General features: G+C 36.8%; 3 protein-coding genes and 1 pseudogene across 6 annotated transcripts; all 4 read left to right on the plus strand.

Moving 5' to 3' along the window:
- Nucleotides 1-6,800: 6,800 nt before the first annotated feature.
- Nucleotides 6,801-7,939, plus strand: LOC109127412 (F-box/kelch-repeat protein At5g49000 pseudogene; annotated as a pseudogene).
- Nucleotides 7,940-9,895: 1,956 nt separating this feature from the next.
- LOC104725386 (F-box/kelch-repeat protein At5g49000-like) lies at nt 9,896-11,825 on the plus strand. Of its 2 annotated transcripts, none has more exons than XM_010444049.3 (2): nt 9,896-11,140; nt 11,313-11,825. In XM_010444049.3, exon 1 carries the CDS (start codon nt 9,998-10,000, stop codon nt 11,111-11,113), a length of 1,116 nt encoding a protein of 371 aa, XP_010442351.2. In that variant the 5' UTR covers nt 9,896-9,997; the 3' UTR covers nt 11,114-11,140; nt 11,313-11,825. The 2 variants fall into 2 exon arrangements, with proteins under 2 accessions (XP_010442351.2, XP_010442352.2); XM_010444050.3 differs by having other exon boundaries at nt 9,906-11,140; nt 11,394-11,825.
- A 642-nt stretch (nt 11,826-12,467) lies between these two features.
- Nucleotides 12,468-15,841, plus strand: LOC104728719 (F-box/kelch-repeat protein At5g49000-like). Of its 2 annotated transcripts, XM_087476164.1 has the most exons (2): nt 12,468-12,505; nt 14,735-15,841. In XM_087476164.1, the coding sequence occupies exons 1-2, from the start codon at nt 12,468-12,470 to the stop codon at nt 15,834-15,836; spliced, it is 1,140 nt and encodes a 379-aa protein (XP_087332290.1). In that variant the 3' UTR covers nt 15,837-15,841. The 2 variants fall into 2 exon arrangements, with proteins under 2 accessions (XP_087332290.1, XP_087332291.1); XM_087476165.1 differs by lacking the exon at nt 12,468-12,505 and having other exon boundaries at nt 14,722-15,841.
- Nucleotides 15,842-17,058: 1,217 nt separating this feature from the next.
- LOC104725388 (DNA replication complex GINS protein SLD5) lies at nt 17,059-18,824 on the plus strand. Of its 2 annotated transcripts, none has more exons than XM_010444051.3 (6): nt 17,059-17,379; nt 17,495-17,617; nt 17,721-17,803; nt 18,158-18,267; nt 18,389-18,461; nt 18,547-18,824. In XM_010444051.3, the coding sequence occupies exons 1-6, from the start codon at nt 17,209-17,211 to the stop codon at nt 18,650-18,652; spliced, it is 666 nt and encodes a 221-aa protein (XP_010442353.2). In that variant the 5' UTR covers nt 17,059-17,208; the 3' UTR covers nt 18,653-18,824. The 2 variants fall into 2 exon arrangements, with proteins under 2 accessions (XP_010442353.2, XP_087332122.1); XM_087475996.1 differs by having other exon boundaries at nt 17,188-17,379; nt 17,721-17,858.
- Nucleotides 18,825-18,867: the final 43 nt, after the last annotated feature.

The raw sequence follows: 18,867 nt of genomic DNA on the forward strand, positions 1-18,867 counted from the left end.
TCTCGTTATGTCAGTATGCTGACAGAGATGGGCCGTATTCGTACCGAGCGGTTTTCGGGAGGTACTGATCCTACCGCTGCGGAGGCGTGGAGGACGAGTGTGGAACGTAACTTCCATACTCTGAGATGTCCTGAGGAGTTTTGGGTGGACATTGGGGTCCACCATTTGACTGGTAATGCTAAATTGTGATGGAGTTATGTCGCAGCCAAGAGAGTGCAGAGGGAGATGTCTTGGGCTGACTTCGTCTTGGAGTTCAACTGCAAGTATTTCCCTAGAGAGGCACTGGATAGGTTGGAGGTGCAGTTCCTTCAGCTAGCTCAGGAAACTCGGTCAGTGCGGGAGCTTGACTTGGAGTTCAGTCGACTTCTGAGGTATGGGGTCGGGATATGGAGTCTGAGGAGGCTCAGATCAGGAGGTTTTTGAGGGCCCTACGTGACTATTTGAGGGTTCACTGTAGAGGGCGAAGTTATGCTATGCGTGCAGAGCTGGTTGAGACTGCAGCAGGGATTGAGGAGGATATTCGGGCACAATCAGTGGCGGCTAGCCCAGCAGTCCAGCCTAGCAAGGCTCAGCATAAGGGAGGTTCTAGCAGGGGCGACAAGCCTGCGCATGGAACCAAGAGGAGATGGGAGGCTACGTAGAGGCTGGGTGGTCCGAGTTGCTTCGGGTGCGGAGGCAAGGATCACAAGGTTGCTAGCTGTCCTAAGAGGAGTGCTCCGATGGCAGCAGATCGTGTGTGCTATCATTGCAGGGAGCCAGGGCACATCAGGCCCTATTGTCCCAAGTTGCAGCCGGTAGCAGTGGCAGCGTTGCAGCAGGTGCAGCCGGGAGGGCAGCAGGTGGCACAGATTGAGCAGACGCCACGGGTTCACAAGACTGTAGGGACTGGTGAAACCAGTGCCAGGGCGATCACAGGTATAATTTCTGGTACTTAATCTTTGTGAATTCTTAGTAAGTTTAGATTTTATGTTGTCCTATGATAAAGTGTTAGGTTTTCAACACATGAGGTTTGTGTACGGACCTTGTTTGTGGGCGGGTTTAAGTCCCATGTTATGTTTGATTCTGGAGCTTCTCATAGCTTCATTACCCCAGAGTGTGCAGAGAGTGCGGGTATCGTGGGAGATCCCGGAGAGCGTACAGGAATTGTCAGAGTTACTAGAGGAAGGTTTCTGAGGGTCATTGGTAGAGCGAGGGGTATCGATATTCAGATTGCGGGAGAGTCTTGGCCTGCGGATTTGCTTATCAGCCCAGTGGAGCTGTATGACGTTATCTTGGGAATGGATTGGTTGCATCAGCATATGGTTCATTTGGATTGTCATCGGGGTAGAGTGGAGTTTGAGCGCTCAGGAGGGAAGTTGGTTTATCAGGGGATTAGACCGACTTCGGGGAGTCTCGTGATCTCGGCCATTCAGGCTGGAAAGATGATCGAGAAGGGCCGTGAGGCTCATTTGGTTACTATATCTATGCTAGAGTCAGTGGGGAAGTCTACGGTTAGCGGTATTCCGGTTGTGGAGGAGTTTGAGGATGTGTTCCAGTCATTGCAGGGATTACCACCATCTCGGTCTAATCCTTTTACGATTGAACTGGAACAAGGGACGACACCTTTATCCAAGGCTTCTTACAGGATGGCTCCAGCAGAGATGGCAGAGCTGAAGAAGCAGCTAGAGGATTTGTTGAGCAATGGATTCATCCGTCCTAGTGTATCACCGTGGGGAGCGCCGGTGTTATTCGTTAAGAAAAAGGATGGGAATTTCTGGTTGTGTATTGATTACAGGTGTCTCAACCGGGTCACTGTGAAGAACAAGTACTCTCTTCCGAGGATCGATGAGCTGCTGGATCAGTTGAGAGGTGCTACTTGGTTCTCCAAGGTAGATCTGGCTTCGGGTTATCATCAGATCCTGATAGATGAGGCAGATGTGAGGAAGACTGCTTTCAGGACGAGATATGGGCATTATGAGTTTGTGGTGATGCCTTTTGGGTTGACTAACGTACCAGCTGCGTTTATGTGATTGATGAACAGCGTGTTTCAAGAGTTTCTGGACGTGTCTGTCATCATTTTCATCGACGACATCCTGGTTTATTCTAAGAGTCATCAGGAGCATGCAGTGCATTTGAGGGCAGTTCTGGAGAAGCTGCGGGAGTAGAAGTTGTTTGCTAAGTTGAGCAAGTGTAGTTTCTGGCAGCGTGAGATCAGCTTTCTGGGTCACATTGTGTCTGCAGATGGGGTTTCTGTAGATCCGGAGAAGATTCAGGCTATCAGGAATTGGCCTAGACCGCAAAATGCCACGGAGATCAGGAGTCTGCATATTCACTCAGCCCGAGCTGAACTTGAGGCAAAGGCGACTGATGGAGCTGGTGGCGGATTATGATCTAGAGATAGCCTATCATCCTGGTAAGGCTAACTTGGTTGCAGATACTTTGAGCCGGAAGCGGGCGGCATCGGCTCAGGATTAGGATATGGAGTCTCCGGTAGGGGAAATCAGTGCGTTGAGCTTGTATGCGGTTTCTCAAGAGCCTTTGGGTTTGGTTGCAGCTGATAGAGCAGATTTGTTGAGCAGAGTGCGGTTGGCACAGGAGAAAGATTTGGGGCTGGTGAATGCCTCAAAAGATGTTGATTCTGAGTATCAGGTTTCGGCTAGCGGTATTATTATGGTGCATGGGCGGATCTCTATGCCCAAGGATGAGGAGTTGAGACAGGAGATTATTTGTGGTAGGTTTGCCAGTGTCCAGGACGTTTGATGCTATTTGGGTCATTGTGGACCGGTTGACTAAGTCGGCACATTTTCTGGCCATTACGAAGACTGATGGAGCAGCGGTCTTGGCTAAGAAGTATGTGAAGGAGATAGTCAGGTTGCATGGGGTAACAGCGAGCATTGTGTCTGACAGGGATTCCAAGTTCACCATGTGGTGCATCGGTCGATGCATGTCCGGTTCTGCGCGTTTCAACTTAAGTGAAACGCTGCATTTTGGGTTAGGAAAACCCTTAAACTCGAGTTTTGTCTCATTAGGCGTGTTTAGCCGCTTTGAGAGAAATGAAAGAGGAAAAGAAGAGTTCTTGGTGTTCTTGAGTGTTCTTGGTGATTTCTTGGAGTTGGAAGTTGTTCCTGTAGAAATCTGTAGCTGCGATCGTTGTAGGAGCGTCCTAGGGTCGTTTTCTTCTGTGGCAAAGGTAAGTGCATGATCATGGCTTATCTAAGCTGGAGATTACTCTGATCTGTTTGTTTATGTGATGTTAGGCTTGCTAGTATGTTATTTGAGGCGTTAGGAAGCTTTCTTGTGGCTTGGGATTGATTCTTGTGGTTGCAGGAACGGAGATCCGGCGAGAAGCTTCGGGGAAAACGATGCTCGGCATGTGCATCGGTCGATGCACTATGTGCCTCGGTCGATGCAAGTGCGAGGACGGCACGGATTGACCTAGGAGGATCGGTCGATGCCAAGCGGAGGTGTCGGTCGATGCAATTAGGGTTTCTACGTGATGTCGAGCATATGTGGATCGATGCAAGTGGAAGCATCAGTCGATGCAAGTGAAGCTGGTGTCGACCGATGCATACCATGTGTCAGTCGATGCTGGTCCATGATGGTGTCGGTCGATGCAATCTTTGTGTCGGTCGATGTAGAGCCTGGTTTGTTTGTTGATTGTTGTTTGATGGTTAGAGTATCTCTATTGCTTGTGTGTATAGCCCAGTAGATGGGAGGATTGCCTTACTGAGTGTTTATAAAATACTCATGCATTGCAATTTGTGTTTGTGGTGCAGGTAAAGGCAAAGTGTGATCGTGGAATCAAGGCAATGAAGAGGAGGATGTTCTAGGGGCTCGATTGGATGTTGTTTGGCATTGCTAGGTTGCTAGAGTTAGGTCTTTATAACTTGCTAGGTTGTTGGTTACTTGTTTCCTGTTGTTTGATATTGGAGTATTGTTATATTCGATTATTGGTTATTAGTTATAGGATTATTGTTTGGATATTAGTATCTGTTATTTCCGCTGTTGGTTATGCTTGTGGTTAGGTGGCTAGTGGCTATGAGACCACTAGTTGTAGTTTATTATTATTATTATTATTTATTATTTATTTTTATTTTGTTAAACGGGTCAGGTCGTTTCAATTAGTCAATGATTGGAAAATATGTAAGTGAAGCTGAATATGAGTTTTATATTTACCCATTGATTTACTTTGTTGACACATGCCTCAAGTGTAGCTAGTTTTAGCCGCATATGAGGTTCATCTAAGTGTCTTCTCCATCATAACAATCTGAACATTATTCATAACAGTTTTGTTCCTTTTATTGGCTGATTTTTCATTCTTTTCAAAGTTTCGGTTTCCATTTGTAGTGCTCATGATTTAAAATTCTAATTGAGTTTGATACATTGGAATGACATCTTCCTATCTCTCTCTCTCTCTATATATATATATATATATATATATATGACAAAGATAAGAGAGATTACATATCCTTTTTCTCTTAGAGATAGGCCTAGAACTACATTTATCTTTATTGTAAAATTATATTTATCATTTATTTTATGATTAATGATTTTTTATTTTGTTGAATTTTTTTAAATTTTACGATTTATTTTTCTTTTAGAATTAGAAGTTTGTGTTACATTGACACATGTCACGATTTTATAAGTTACAAACTTTTGAAAAATTGACACATGTCACAATGTTATGAGTTACTAACTTTTGAAACATACTTTATATAATAAGACTAGTTTAGTTGTCATTTATATAAATAATAGATAAGGCCCGCGTTAATACGTGGGTAAACACAATTAATTAATCGATAATTATTCAAATATGAGTGATTATCTATACATTTTAATGATTTTTTAAAAACGAATTTGAAATTCACTATATCTATTTGAGATTTCTAATACAATTTAACTATTTGTACCATCATAATAAACCATATTTTAATTTTTACATACTTTATCTTAAATAGTTACAAACTTATATTAAACACAATCTATGCATCTTAGTCTATATCATAATAAGAATTATAATATTTAAAAATTAATAAAAAAATAATTGTTAAAAAAAAAGGAAAACCACTAAATTGAAAACCACTAAATTTTTTAGAAAACCAACATTGGCTAAAATATTTTTATATATACCGTTGTGCTAAGTAATAATTTACCTCATGTAAAAAAAAGTTAAAAATCTATATATGCATAATACATTAACTGTTAACATATGCTTTGAGTTACGTAAACAAACATATATATAGATTAGCTTGGTCTCATAATAAAAATGTTGAAAATATGGGATTGTTTATACAATTTTTGTGTAGTTTTACTTTATAATATGAAACACCATCATAAGAATAATACAACCTCATAAGAAAAAAAACAATAGCTTTACCAATATAACAAAGTTGAAGAAATTACATTGTTAGGTGAGAAAATATTAGATAGTTTTGTTGTTGGATAGAGATGAGTCTTTATAATCCTTTTTCTTCTAGGAATAATAATTTACTATTAAATTTAATATATGAATTAATTGTATATCCTTAATCCATTTTCTCCTTTTAAGAATAAAGGTAATCCTTTTCCTTGTAGAATTAGTAACTTAATTAAAATTACTACCTAATTTTATAATTTTTTTTGAAAGTATATATTTGTTTTAAAAAGTTACAATTTTAATTTTTTTAAACACATAATTTTTGTTTATACGTATTAAAATGAGAATTTGTTAGAAATGCCCCTTTTGAGATACCTCTTTTCAAAAATACCATTTTCTTGAACATTATTATTTTTGCTCACTTTTACACAATTACAATATGTTAAATTAATTTTTAGAATTTTTTTTAGTTTTGGATTCTCTCTTTTACATTTAGGGTATAGTTTTGAGTGAGTAGGGTTTAGTGTTTGATGTTAGGGCTTAGAATTTAATCATTTTATACATAGAAAAGAGTATTTTTGTAAATGAACAACATGAAAGGGTATGTTTGAAAAGTAATATAGGAAAAGAATCAAAATCAAATTTTTACATGTTAAAATTACATTATTCAAAAACAAACTTCTTATATACATATTAGAATTATGTTTTTATATTTTAAAAATATTTAAATTTTTATAATTTTTATAATTATATTTTTAAAATATAAAACATTAATTTTCTTATATACATATTAGATTTAAATTTTAATGTTTTAAGAGTTTTTAATTTTATGACTTTTTTGTAACAACCCTTTTACTTTTAAAATTTTATTAAAATGAATTTTGTTGTTTTTATACGTATTAGAGTTATTTTTTTAAAACTTGTAGAAAATAATTATGTTCTCGTAATTATCTAAGTTTTTGTTTTCTACATAACAAAATCTCTAATCGTTAAAATTGACACATGTTACAATCTTGTGAGATCCTAACTTTGAAAACCAAACTTTATATATAATAAGATATTGTATACAAAACGATAAAATAATAACATATTATTTATGGCTATACTTATATAAATTAAATTATATTAAAATTTTATTGATATTAATCTTTATGCATACTTTATAGAATTTAATGTAGTTAAATTAATTTGTTAATTTAAATATGCAATTAACAAGTCATATATCAATTTCGTATAAATAATAGGAAATTAATGTATGGTTTAATTTCTTAAAATAATCATATGCTGGTGTGTCAAGCTCAGTTTAATTTTTTTTGTTTAACTTCTTTTTAAAAAGAATTAGGCGACAAAAAAAAAAGACTATTTGAGGCCCATTTTAAAACTCAATGGAAATCAAATGAGTTGTTTAGTTAAGTCAAATCAAAACCCTAAATTTGTTCGTTGCAAGAAGGAGAAGAAGTAGATGATGAACAACGATATCGATTTCTTGATGATCTCTCTAACGTCGTCAAAACATAAGAAAAGGAAGACCCCAAATCCATCACTTCCCAATGATTTGCTATTGACTTGCTTCGCACGCCTATCAAGATTGTACCACCCGACTCTCTCTTTAATCTCCAAAAGCTTTCAAACCCTCGTCGCTTCACCGGAGCTATACAAGACTCGGTCTTTGTTAAACCACAGAGAGAGTTGTCTCTACTTGTGCTTAAAGTTCCCTCCTGACTACAACCCACGTTGGTTCACTCTCTCCCGGGAACCTAATAAAACCCTAACCAAGAGGAAGACGACCAAGTCAAGTGGATATGTTTTAGTCCCAATCTCAATTCATAATTCACCTCCATCGAACCAACTTCTCTGCAACGGTCTTGTAGCGCTTGGTTCTAATATCTACATTTTCAATGCGTCATCGTCTAGCGTCTCGATCCTGGATTGCCAGTTTCATACGTGGCATGAGGCCCAAGCATGCTGATGAAGCGGAATTATCCAGCTATTAATGTTGTTGATGGAAAAATATATGTAGCAGGAGGCTTTGATGAAGAATTCGATTCAAAGTTGATGGAGGTTTTCGATCCAAAAACTCAATCTTGGGAGCCTGTCAAGAGCCCTTCATCAAAGAGAATATATGGACGTATATACAAGTGCGCAGTGATTGAAGGATAAATCTACATGTTGCATACAGGTGTGTCTTACAATCCAAAACAAGATAGATGGGAAGATGTAAGAAAGTGGAATTTGGAGTCAACTAAAAGGTTTTGGCTATCTTATTGTGTGATAGATGACGTACTCTATAGTTATTATGAAGGTGGAATAAAATGGTACAACTCTGAGGTAGATAGGTGGATGAACTTGAAGGGCTTGGAAGGATTGCCTAAGTTTTCTAGTTATAGTTATATTAAGTTGGTGGATTATGGTGGAAAGATGGCGGTTTTTTGGGACAAGTATACGGCTTCTAGTGGGTGTAACAATACGACGTTTTGGTGTACAGTGATTTCCCTTGAAAGGCACAACACTCAGGAGATTTGGGGAAAGGTCGAGTGGTTTGATGCTATGCTTACAGTTCCTATGTCTTATGAATATGTGGGTGCTCTTGCTGTTACTCTTTGATGCCATAAGAGAGACTTAAATGTGGTATTAAATCTCTAGTGATTTGTGGCTATATCATTTTAACTATTGGATGATTGTGTGTTGCGTTTTAACTGAATGCTATCGACATTTCGCTTGTTATATCTTTTAATGGTTAGCTTATTTGTGTTGCTTTAAGGCCTATATATATGAGACCCTGTTTTGGTCGAATAGAAATTGTTCACAACTTTCATATATAGGGAAAAAAAAGTTATAGGCTTTGAAGTCTTTGTAAAGAAAAAATTGGCTTTTTCTTTGTCGTCAAAATTGGCTTTTTTTTTTTTTTCTTATTTTCAGTGAGTCTTTTTGTTGTATAGAAAGTTTTGAACTTGTTCAAGGTGTTTCGAAAGAGCATGCACTATTTCTCAAGGATTTCTCATGTATATATGAACGTAGTCTCTATAACCAAAGATGATGGAAGTCTAGAGGATAAGTTAAGTTTATATGGAGGCCTAAAGAGCATGCAGAAATGGCAACAAGTATCTAAAATCTCCCCAGATTTCATTAATCCCTGTTTCGATTATATTCTCTTGATAATTGTAAACCCTTTTGATGCTAAAACAGTAAAACACTCTGTTTTGGAGCAATAAGAACCAAAGTTTGCTATCTATTGACTTTTGCAATTGAGTAGTTTGTGCTCCACAGGTGATTTGGAACATAGCAGCAACAATGGCATTCTGGATTCCGTTACAAAATGCATCAACAGATTACATTTTCCATCTTCTGTTCTCCTAGAAGGATTTGCATCTGATCCCAGCTCAATAACAGATATACAATAATAAATATGCATGCTTAGGACACTTTGTAAGTTTGATTGCTTGATTACCATGGAGTACATAATTAAAAACGTTGTATGAACGGAAATAAACACTTTTTGAATTACATTGAGATGATTGATTGAGCTTATGTAATTAGCAAAACTAGGCTCAGTCAAAATATCTAATTCTCAAGAAACATCAAAGCAAAAATGTTCATAACTTTATTCATACTTTCGGAAATACGGTAGAACCTCTATAAATTAATACTCTTTAAATTAATACTCGCTATAAATTAATAAATTATTTCGGTCCTGAATTGGGTTGGTGTAAAAAATGACATATTTCAATAAATTAATAAGATAATAATTTTTTTGGAAATCCTATGTAAAAATATGGTCTCATCAATATTATAAATTAATAATCAAATAATATCAATATATATATATATATCTAATAAAATCTAGTAAAATATGACTATATTGTTGCTTGCATTCTTATTGGAGCTCATCTCTATTTTTTTTCATTGTTTTATTCTCAAACCGCATCCAAAAATTGTGGAGAGTTCTAAATGCGACAATTTTTTTTTACATGTAATTGCTTATAAAATTACCGCAATATCTTCTTCGACTTCATTATTACCATGAATGATATTAGTAGCAATTTCTTCTAAACTCTAAATTTCTAACATTTATCATTTTTACCTAAACTCTAAACTTAGCAATTACGATAACCAAGATTATAAATTAAGAAAATCTTTAAAAATATGAATGATAACAAAATATCTTATTTTGTAATATAAAGTTTTCAAAATTATAAAAATTAAAAATCTCTTCATAAATTAATATTTTATTAATTTATTTATAAATTAATAATTATTCATTTATCGATAAATTAAAACTTCTATAAATTAATAAAATTTCATGGTCCCGACCTTATTAATTTATAGAGGTTTTACTGTATACTAAACATTGTAAACCAAGAGAAACATTAATCAAAGATCCGCCTTTCTCATGTGATCCGATCTAGGAGGAAATCTATATCACTTCATTTATTACCTTTTTGTTATGGACATAAAAGTAACAGTTAGACACAGCAGAATTACCAAAATTAATTACCAATTTGAGGCCCATCAACATTTCTATACCAAGCCCATTGTCAAACTAATCATTCATTTGCGCTCAATCCAAGAAAGTGCGGTCGGGAATTATTAAAAAAAACCCTAAATCTGTATTCACTCAAAGCCGGCGGAGAGGTAGAAGAATCCGGCGATTTCTTCCCCAAAATGTCATCGTGGAAGGAGAAGAAGAAGTCGCCGCCGTCGGAATCGGCTCCATATCCATCACTTCCCTATGATCTACTATTGAGCTGCTTCGCACGCGTCTCGAGATTATACTACCCGACTCTCTCTGTAGTCTCCAAGAACTGTCGATCCCTCGTTGCGTCGGCGGAGCTTTACAAGACTCGAACTTTCCTAAACCGCACGGAGAGTTGTCTCTACGTGTGCTTAGATTTCCCTCCTGACCCTAACCCACGTTGGTTCACTCTCTACCGAAGACCTAATCAAACCCAGAAGACAGAGTACTCAAGTGGATATGTTTTGGTTCCAATCCCTATTACCAATTCACCTCCTGTGGACTACAAGGTTCTCGTGACGGTTGGTTCTAATATCTATGCCATTGGCGGATCGGTTGAAAATGCACCTTCCTCTAGCGTCTCAATGTTAGACTGCATGTCTCATACTTGGCACGAGGCTCCAAGCATGCGTATGGAGCGGTATAACCCAACTGCTAATGTTGTTGATGGGAAGATTTATGTATCAGGAAGCTTGGAAGACTCCAATTCCTCCAATTGGATGGAGGTTTTCGATATAAAGACTCAATCTTGGGAGCCTGTGTTGAGCCCTCTTGATAAGAGATGTAGTAGTATATACACGAGTGCAGTGATTGAAGGAGAAATCTACTTGATTGGGGATAAGGTTGTGGCTTACAAGCCTGAAGGAGATAAATGGGGAGATATAGGAGAGCATCAGAATATGGATTTAGGAGTGTTTTATCGTTGTTATTGCGTGATAGATAACATACTTTATTGTTATCGTCCTGGTGGAATCAAGTGGTATGACTCAGAGAAAAGATCGTGGCGGCGTTTGAAGGGTTTGAAAGGATTGTCTACGGATGCTAGTTGTTGTGTTAAGTTGGTGGATTATGGTGGAAAGATGGCGATTTTGTGGGACAAGTATTTACCTTCTGCTGGCTATAAGAGTCATACGATTTCTTGTGCGGTGGTTTCCCTTGGAAGATGCAGGAATCAGGATATTCGTGGAAAGGTCGAGTGGTTTGATGATATGCTTACAGTCCCTGGCTCTTACAATTTCGTGGGTGTTCTTGCTGCTACTCTCTGATGAATGCCATACAAGAAAGATATAAAAGTGGGTGAATCTTTAGTGATTTGTGGGTATTATAGTATATGATTTTGTTGGATGATTGTGTCTTGCGTTTCTTTAGCTGAATGATATCGACATCATTTTGCTTTTAAATTTTTGATGGTTAGTTTATTTCGTGCTGCTTTAAGGTCTGTGAAACATTGTTTTGGTTGAATAGGTTCAAAGGCGTGATGATGAATGATTTTGCAGTTAAAGATTTTATCAAAACTAACAAGCACCAATGCACACACATGAATAGGTAGAGAGAGGTTGAGACGCTCTATACTGCTTTTTTTCTTGATATCCGAACAACTAGATTAAGTCACAAAACAAAATGCCCTGGAAAGCTATATATAGAGAGAGGAAGATGGAAGGTGTAGATGGCATTATATAATGCACCTTGACCGGTTGAAACAACAACTTGGCGGGACATCAAAGTGAGTGGGACTAAAGAACATCCTTATTTCTAAGCCCGAGACAATTGGGCACAAATGCAAGTGGGAGAGCTCAAGACAAAGAAAGATCGCGCATGTGGCCTTAAGGGTTTAAACCCTCTTATGAGTTATGACATGTCACTTTCAACATGGTCAAATGTGCATATGATCTTGTATAGCATATTCCTGTTGTATGTCTTTATATAGTTTGTATCTAGGTTACAAATCAAGTAAGAAATGATCATCTCTTTCTCGCATACTCTCTCCAAACTCGCAACTCTCATACTTTACTCTTCACATTCATTCTTTTAAAATTCTCGTGTTCATCATTCTCCACCGGTTTAGATCGTTTATTCTTCTTACCGTTTATCCTTCATCTCTCATATTCTTTTTCTCCTATTCCTCACGTTTCAACCAGCAACAATTCCAGAGTTATACCACTCGTTCTCACAGGACTTCTACCGGGCGCCAATCTCTTTCCTCACCGAAACATATAATATTTGGCGTGTTATGTATCATCAGACCTTTTCCACAAATCAAAACTGAATCAGTCAGTGGTAAAGCTACAAGCTAAACACAAACTAGCAAAAAGAAATAGACTTACAAATTAGCCTTCATTAACAAATAAACTAACCACCAAATTTGTTCTTATTTGTCCAATTTTTCAATTTTTTCAAAAACCATGTCTCAAAATTATTTAGTATTATTTTGAGGCCCATTACGATTCAACAAAAGGATTCTGTTCCACTACTTCTTTACGAACTCTAATAACAAAAAAAAAAAAAAAAAAAAAAAAAAAAAAAAAATCGAGTTAAATTCCTTCCTATATATATTCCCTACAAGTCGGAGACGACGACATCGAAAAAACGAAAGGTTAGATCAACAACGATTTTATCTCGATGACGTCCGTAAAGAAGAAGACGAAGAAACAGTCTCCGGAATCACTTCCATATGATTTGCTCTTGACTTGCTTCGCACGCGTCTCTATATTGTACTACCCGACTCTCCCCATAGTCTCCAAGAGCTGTCGAACCCTCCTTGCTTCACCGGAGCTTTACAAGACTCGTTCATTGTTAAACCAGAGGGAGAGTTGTCTCTACGTGTGCTTAAAGTTCCCTTCTGACCCTAACCCACGTTTGTTCACTCTCTGCCAAAAACCTAATCGACTGTTACTGATATATAAGCTTATTTTCTGACTGTTACTTTGACATATATAAACCCTCTGATCCCTAACTTTTTTTCCTACTGCTTAATGAATGTTTTATTAGACTAGTTCGGTAATGTCTTTTTTTGGGCTGAATATATAGGTGTTGCAAAATCTCTATGAAAACTACATTTGATTGTTTTTCTTTTTTGTCTATTGTACATCCTTGAGCTAACTAGTAAAACGTTCGAATCCAGTTATCTGTTTTATTCTTCTCAACTTCCACTTTTCATTAACCAAAATTTCTATTACAATTCTAAATCCATTAGGTTTTTCATCCAATTTTGCACAATAGAAAACAATTTAGGATCATAATTCAAAAAACAAAAAGATTCCTTTGCAATTCCATCCGCCTCTTGGTTTCCTTCACGATTGACAAACTCAAATTTGATCTCCTCAAATTGCTGGCTTATGAGCTTTATATCTTTGCAGTCACTTGCTTACTTTGTAGCTTGTCTCTTTGTTAAACTTATTGTTCCCGAACTCATTCTGCTACTGTTTGATGTATGTATGCCTCTTGAGACAACAGGGTAAAGTAGTTTTTGTTCTTGTTTGTTTTAAACAAACATTGTTTTGCATCTAAACATCTAAAATAAGCCAAAATGGCTGGATCAGATCCCGGTGATAAGAATTTGACAAACTATTTGCAAGACTTCACTTGTGTGTTTTTTTTTCTTTTTCTTTTAATCTTTTTATTACCTTTTTGCGTGTCAGCGTGTGGAAGTAAATGCTAAAATACTACTTTGTAAATTACTTTTGAATGTTCTGGTTGGTCTAAATAAGATAAAATGAATAGGAGAAAATAAAATAGGGAATTTTGTCAGTTTGATTACTTATTTATCGAGATATACATTATATGAATGTTTCGTGTTGCAAATTCAAAAGGTTGGCTTATTCTTCTACAATACGTTTCAAACAACATTTTGGTTGTTTTACGTTTTGCTAGGTCATTTAGTAAAAATATTTTTGAAGTGCTTATTTATCATTATTAATTGTTTTTTTTTTATCTTTAATCTTTCAATTTAGTAATAACTGAAAAATAATTTTAAGTTCTAAAATATATATAGGAATTGACAAAATCAGAATTGGGTATACAGTAAAACCTCTATAAACTAATACTCGGTAAATCAATAATCTCTATAAATTAATAATTTTCTCTGGTCCCAAGTTGGGACTAGTGTAATTTTAGACACTATTTGATAATATAATAAGATAATATTATTTTGAAAATCCTTTATAAATATATGGTCCTATTAATAATACAAATTATCTAAATATATGTATATATATATATATACAGTAATATTTATTAAAATACATATATACCTCAACAGAATTCTTCAGCTCTTTAATTGTTTTCCTCAGAAACTCGTAAAACGTGAACAATGTACTCAAAAAAAGAAAAAAAAAGAAAAAAAAAAAAAGAATCATGTTAACTTAATCCAGTGAGGTGGTAATTATAGAGAATGGTACGCTTGTTTGAGAACATCAACTTGAGGGAACAATGGTTGACATAGACTTGAGTAACATCAAAAGAATTAGATAAAAATCTTAACACCTCGTTACGTGAAAGATCTTTGTAAGCATTGGAATCATTCATCTTAATTAATCATAAATGAGTTGTGATATAAAGATTTTTATCCTTGTAGGCTTTTATCGTCACAAATCTGAGAACACATGCCATGATGCTTCCATCAGATTCTTGACAGGCTTTAAAACCTGGTCGGCGAAGGAACCCCACAAGATAGATGACATTCTCTCATCACTATGACATCAAATAAGTAGGTGTATTAGAGAATAGAACAATATGACAAAACATGTATGTATAGAAAATATGAATTAGTTTGAAACACTCATGTTTCATCTCTACGCGGGCACGCCCTAGAGAACTCTCTCTAACAGAGGAAATCGAGTAAGTAGAAGAAATCGGAAGCTTCGTTCAACAACGGCGATGTCGTCTCTTGAATCGACTCCAAATCCATCACTTCCAGATGATTTGCTATTGAGCTGTTTCGCACGCGTATCGAGATTGTACTACCCGACTCTCTCAGTAGTCTCCAAGTGTTGTCGATCCCTCGTTGCTTCACCGGAGCTTTACAAGACTCGTTCTTTGTTAAACCACAAGGAGAGTTGTCTCTACGTGTGCTTAAAGTTCCCTTTTGACCCTAACCCACGTTTGTTCACTCTCTGCCAAAAACCTAATCGAACCCTAACCAATATCCCCAAGAAGAAGAATAAGAAGTCAACTACACATGTTTTGGTTCCGGCCCCAGTTCCCAATCCACCTACTATGGACTATAAGGATGTGGTGGCTGTTGGTTCTAATATATATGCCATTGGCGGAACCATTGAGAATGCACCCTCGTCTAGCGTCTCAATCCTGGATTGCCAGTCTCATACATGGCACAAGGCTCCAAGCATGCTGATGGACCGGAATTACCCAGCTGTTAATGTCGTTGATGGCAAAATTTATGTAGCTGGAGGCTTGAAAGACTTCAATTCTTCAAATTGGATGGAGGTTTTCGATCCAATTACTCAAACTTGGGAGCCTATATCGAGACCTATAGATAAGAGATGTAGTGGTATGTACAAGAGCTTAGTGATTGGAGGAGATATCTACCTGTTTGGGGATAATGTTGTGGCTTACAACCCAAAAGAAGATAAATGGATAGCGATTACAGAAGAGCATCTGAATTTTCAAATAGGATGGTTTCAGCATTCTTATTTCGTGATTGATAACGTACTGTATTGTTATCGTCCAGGTAGAGTCCTATGGTATGACTCTAAGCTAAGATGCTGGATTAATTTGAGGGGTCTTGAAGGTTTGCCTAATTTTGCTAGTTATCGTACTGTTAAATTAGCGGATTGTGGTGGTAAGCTTGTTGTTTTGTGGGACAAGTATGTGCGTGCAAGTGGGTACAAGGACAAGATGACTTGGTGTGCAGAGATTTCACTTGAAAAACGCAACAGTAAAGAGATTTGGGGGACAATCGAGTGGTCCGATGCTGTTCTTACAGTCCCTAAGTCTTATAACTTCGTGTCTGCTATTTCCGCTACTGTTTGACAGGTTAGAACGTAATGAATTTGGTTATGTTATGTCACTTATGAAGGAGTTTTTAGCATAATGCAATTATCATGTCTTTGCCTACAACGCATTTGCACTCGCTTGCTTGTATATGATTAAGCTTATAATTTTCGTGACACTGTTACTTTGATAAAACCCTCTGATCCCAATCTCTTGTTTTTTTTTCAACTGCGTGATGAATGTCTCATTAGACTAGCGGGTAATGTCGTTTCTGTGCTGAATATAAAGGTGTTGCAAAATGTATATAGCTGACGTCGCTTTCACTTCTAAACATAATGCACAACTTGTAAGCCGGAATCCGGGGCCCAATACGAACTGTGAGAAAATGCATCTTAATTTTCATAGTAGTGTAAAACTATAGAATAAAAACAAAACCAGTTTAAACAAAATTCTTCCTTTTAAAATAGAGTACACTTCTATATATATAAACTAAATATTTTTCGTGGGGCTCCTTGAAAGTGGGGGTCCCATTAGAATGTTTCATATTAATGTGCTCAAGTCCGCCGTTGAAACCATGCGTTGCTTATGAAAAAAATACTTTTGTTTGTGTTGCTTGTTTGTTTATTGTACATCTTTAGGCTAACAAGTTAAATGTTCGAATCTAATTACAGTATATTGTGTCTTCTCTCCATCTTAATTGTGAAATCACTATAGCCTTAAATTTTCTTCATTCCTGTTGGATTTGGTTAGAATTTTTAGAGGGTTATATTTTTGTTTACAAGAAAAGCTCGTCTTTTATACTCTACTTTATAAACATGTAACAAAGTAACCGACTTAAATAACCCATTTGCAACAGACTCGTTGCCTTTGACTCGAGAACGAACTTATAGAAATAATAAGGAAGTGAATTCTACCATAGACAATCATACTAGTGCGATTACCACTAAAGAGCATCACAACTTCAAAACTAGTTTGCAAACAATAGAGCACGTATTCTTCGTCATGGTCGCTCCTTGTTTGGGATGATACAACAAACATCACAACTAACTTAACAAGTTTAAGACTCAAAAGAGACGAGACATATAAAAACTGGACACATAAAGACAGATGTTTCGTGAGTTCAAAACCAAACCAAAAAACCTAATTTGTACCGACCCGATTCGAACCCGATATTCAAAACCAAACCAACAATTATTTTAATTTCTCTACGGTTTAGTTATTTGGTTTACGTAATAACTAAACCGCTTTAGCAACCATCACTAAGCCCACACATTTTGCTAAAAAGGCTTTCTAAATCCCTTCTTCCTCGACCTTCATTTTGGCGCCAAATCCGCAGTCGTGTTCCCGCCCGAGCAAATTGATCTTATCGGAATCTTCAAGCAGAGAGAGAGAGAGAGAGATTTCTGATCTAATGGCGTCGAGTTCGGAAGTGGGGGGATCATCGGCGGACTACAAAACAATGATGTCGACATCGGACGTTGAGCTATTGAAGAGGGCGTGGCGTAACGAGAAGGCGGCGCCGGAGATTCTTCAGTACGAAGGAGCTCTTGTTGAAAGAGCCAAAGAACAGATCGAATTAGTGGTACAATATCTCTAAATCCCTAATTGCTTTATTTTGTGTTGGGTTTTTTCCTATAAATCAGAAATATTATGGTCCCGGATGATCTTAATTAACCCTTCTAAATATCAAACTACAGGAAGAAACAATTGAGGATTATGTGGAAAATGGTAAAGACCCTTTATTGGTGTCACTTTATCAGATGGATTTGGACAGAACCCAGTTTCTACTCAGATCCTATCTCAGGGTTAGGCTTCTCAAGGTGTGTGCTGTGCTATATATCCCTCCCATTGTCTAAAGGGAGTTTCAGATTAGCTTTGTGAGTTTTCGTTATCATCTCTAATGGATAGTGTTTTTTGTTACAGATTGAGAAGTTTATGTTCCATAACCTCAAGTCAGAAGAAGCTGAAAGGCGGCTTTCTGAGCAGGAGAGAGTCTTTGCTACAAAGTTTGTTTTCCTATTTGTCTGATATCTTTAAGTTCATTGGCTTGTCTTTGTCCTTGTAAGCTCTTTTTGCCGCCTTTGTTCTGTGTGGTAGTAAATGTTATAGGTTTTGGTGTAGAATCTGTGTGGTATAGATACTGTTAGAGATATGTCTGGTACTTTACAAGTTAGAATCGGGATTAGAATGAACCCATACATGAACTCTCCCGGAAATTGAAAACCTCAGGTAGCCTAGGTACTTCTTTTCAAGAGTATCCGTTTGCAGTGGTCTTTTCGGACTTCAAACTTTAGTTTTTACAATTTACGTTAATGGCTGTTGTTGTGAGACATCATATATTTGAATGATCACATTCGCAGGTGTGCTGATGATTTGGCAAAGCATTTCGAAGAGACTGTCCTGCTTAAGTTACCCGAGAATTATCAGTCGGTCCTCAAGCAATCCCAAATAAGTGAAGTGGATGATATGGGTAACTCCCTGAACCTAATCACTGTGATATCAGTTAGTTAAGGTTGTCACTATAGTTGAACACTCCCTTCACAGTAGCTAGAGTTGTGTGATGACTATAATTGTGAATTTACATTTTACAGTGCCGCAGCCCCATTTGGATACCTTTGTTGTTTGTAGAAGCAACAACTTTGTCTCCCTCAATCTATATGAAGAGTGAGAGAATTATCTTCCCTCCTTTTTGTCCATACCCATACACAACCTTATTTAATATAAGTGTGGGTTTACTATTATTTGCCAGAGGAGAGAGCCCTGAGACTGTGGAAATGGAGCGTGGTGATCTCTACTTCATACGCTACAAGATTGTAAAAGGAGCAATCGAATCTGGCCAAATTGACTTGATCTGAGCTCAATCATGGATTTTTCACTCAAATCTCTTTCCATAGCCATTAAGCGAAAGATAGTGCTACCATTGTTCATTCATTATGTTATGAACCTGATTTACTTGTGTTTGTATAGTGGATTTTTCTATATTGTTCTGAGTTTCCTAATGTCTTGATAAAAAAAAACCTTAGTATCCCTGCAGTCTAGCAAAGCTATTCATTTTCTTCCCAAAATTAAG

This window comes from Camelina sativa, chromosome 11 (genome assembly GCF_030686135.1).
Source record: "Camelina sativa cultivar CO46 ecotype springtype chromosome 11, ASM3068613v1".
Lineage (NCBI taxonomy): Eukaryota > Viridiplantae > Streptophyta > Magnoliopsida > Brassicales > Brassicaceae > Camelina > Camelina sativa.

Coding starts and splice junctions, on each gene's coding strand:
- LOC104725386 (XM_010444049.3), top strand. CDS start 9,998: ATGTCATCGTGGAAGGAGAAGAAGAAGTCGCCGCCGTCGGAATCGGCT.
- LOC104725388 (XM_010444051.3), top strand. CDS start 17,209: ATGGCGTCGAGTTCGGAAGTGGGGGGATCATCGGCGGACTACAAAACA. Junction 17,804..18,157: donor GAGAGAGTCTTTGCTACAAA/GTTTGTTTTCCT, acceptor TCACATTCGCAG/GTGTGCTGATGATTTGGCAA. Junction 18,462..18,546: donor TCCCTCAATCTATATGAAGA/GTGAGAGAATTA, acceptor ATTATTTGCCAG/AGGAGAGAGCCCTGAGACTG.
- LOC104728719 (XM_087476164.1), top strand. CDS start 12,468: ATGACGTCCGTAAAGAAGAAGACGAAGAAACAGTCTCC. Junction 12,506..14,734: donor AAGACGAAGAAACAGTCTCC/GGAATCACTTCC, acceptor GATGTCGTCTCT/TGAATCGACTCCAAATCCAT.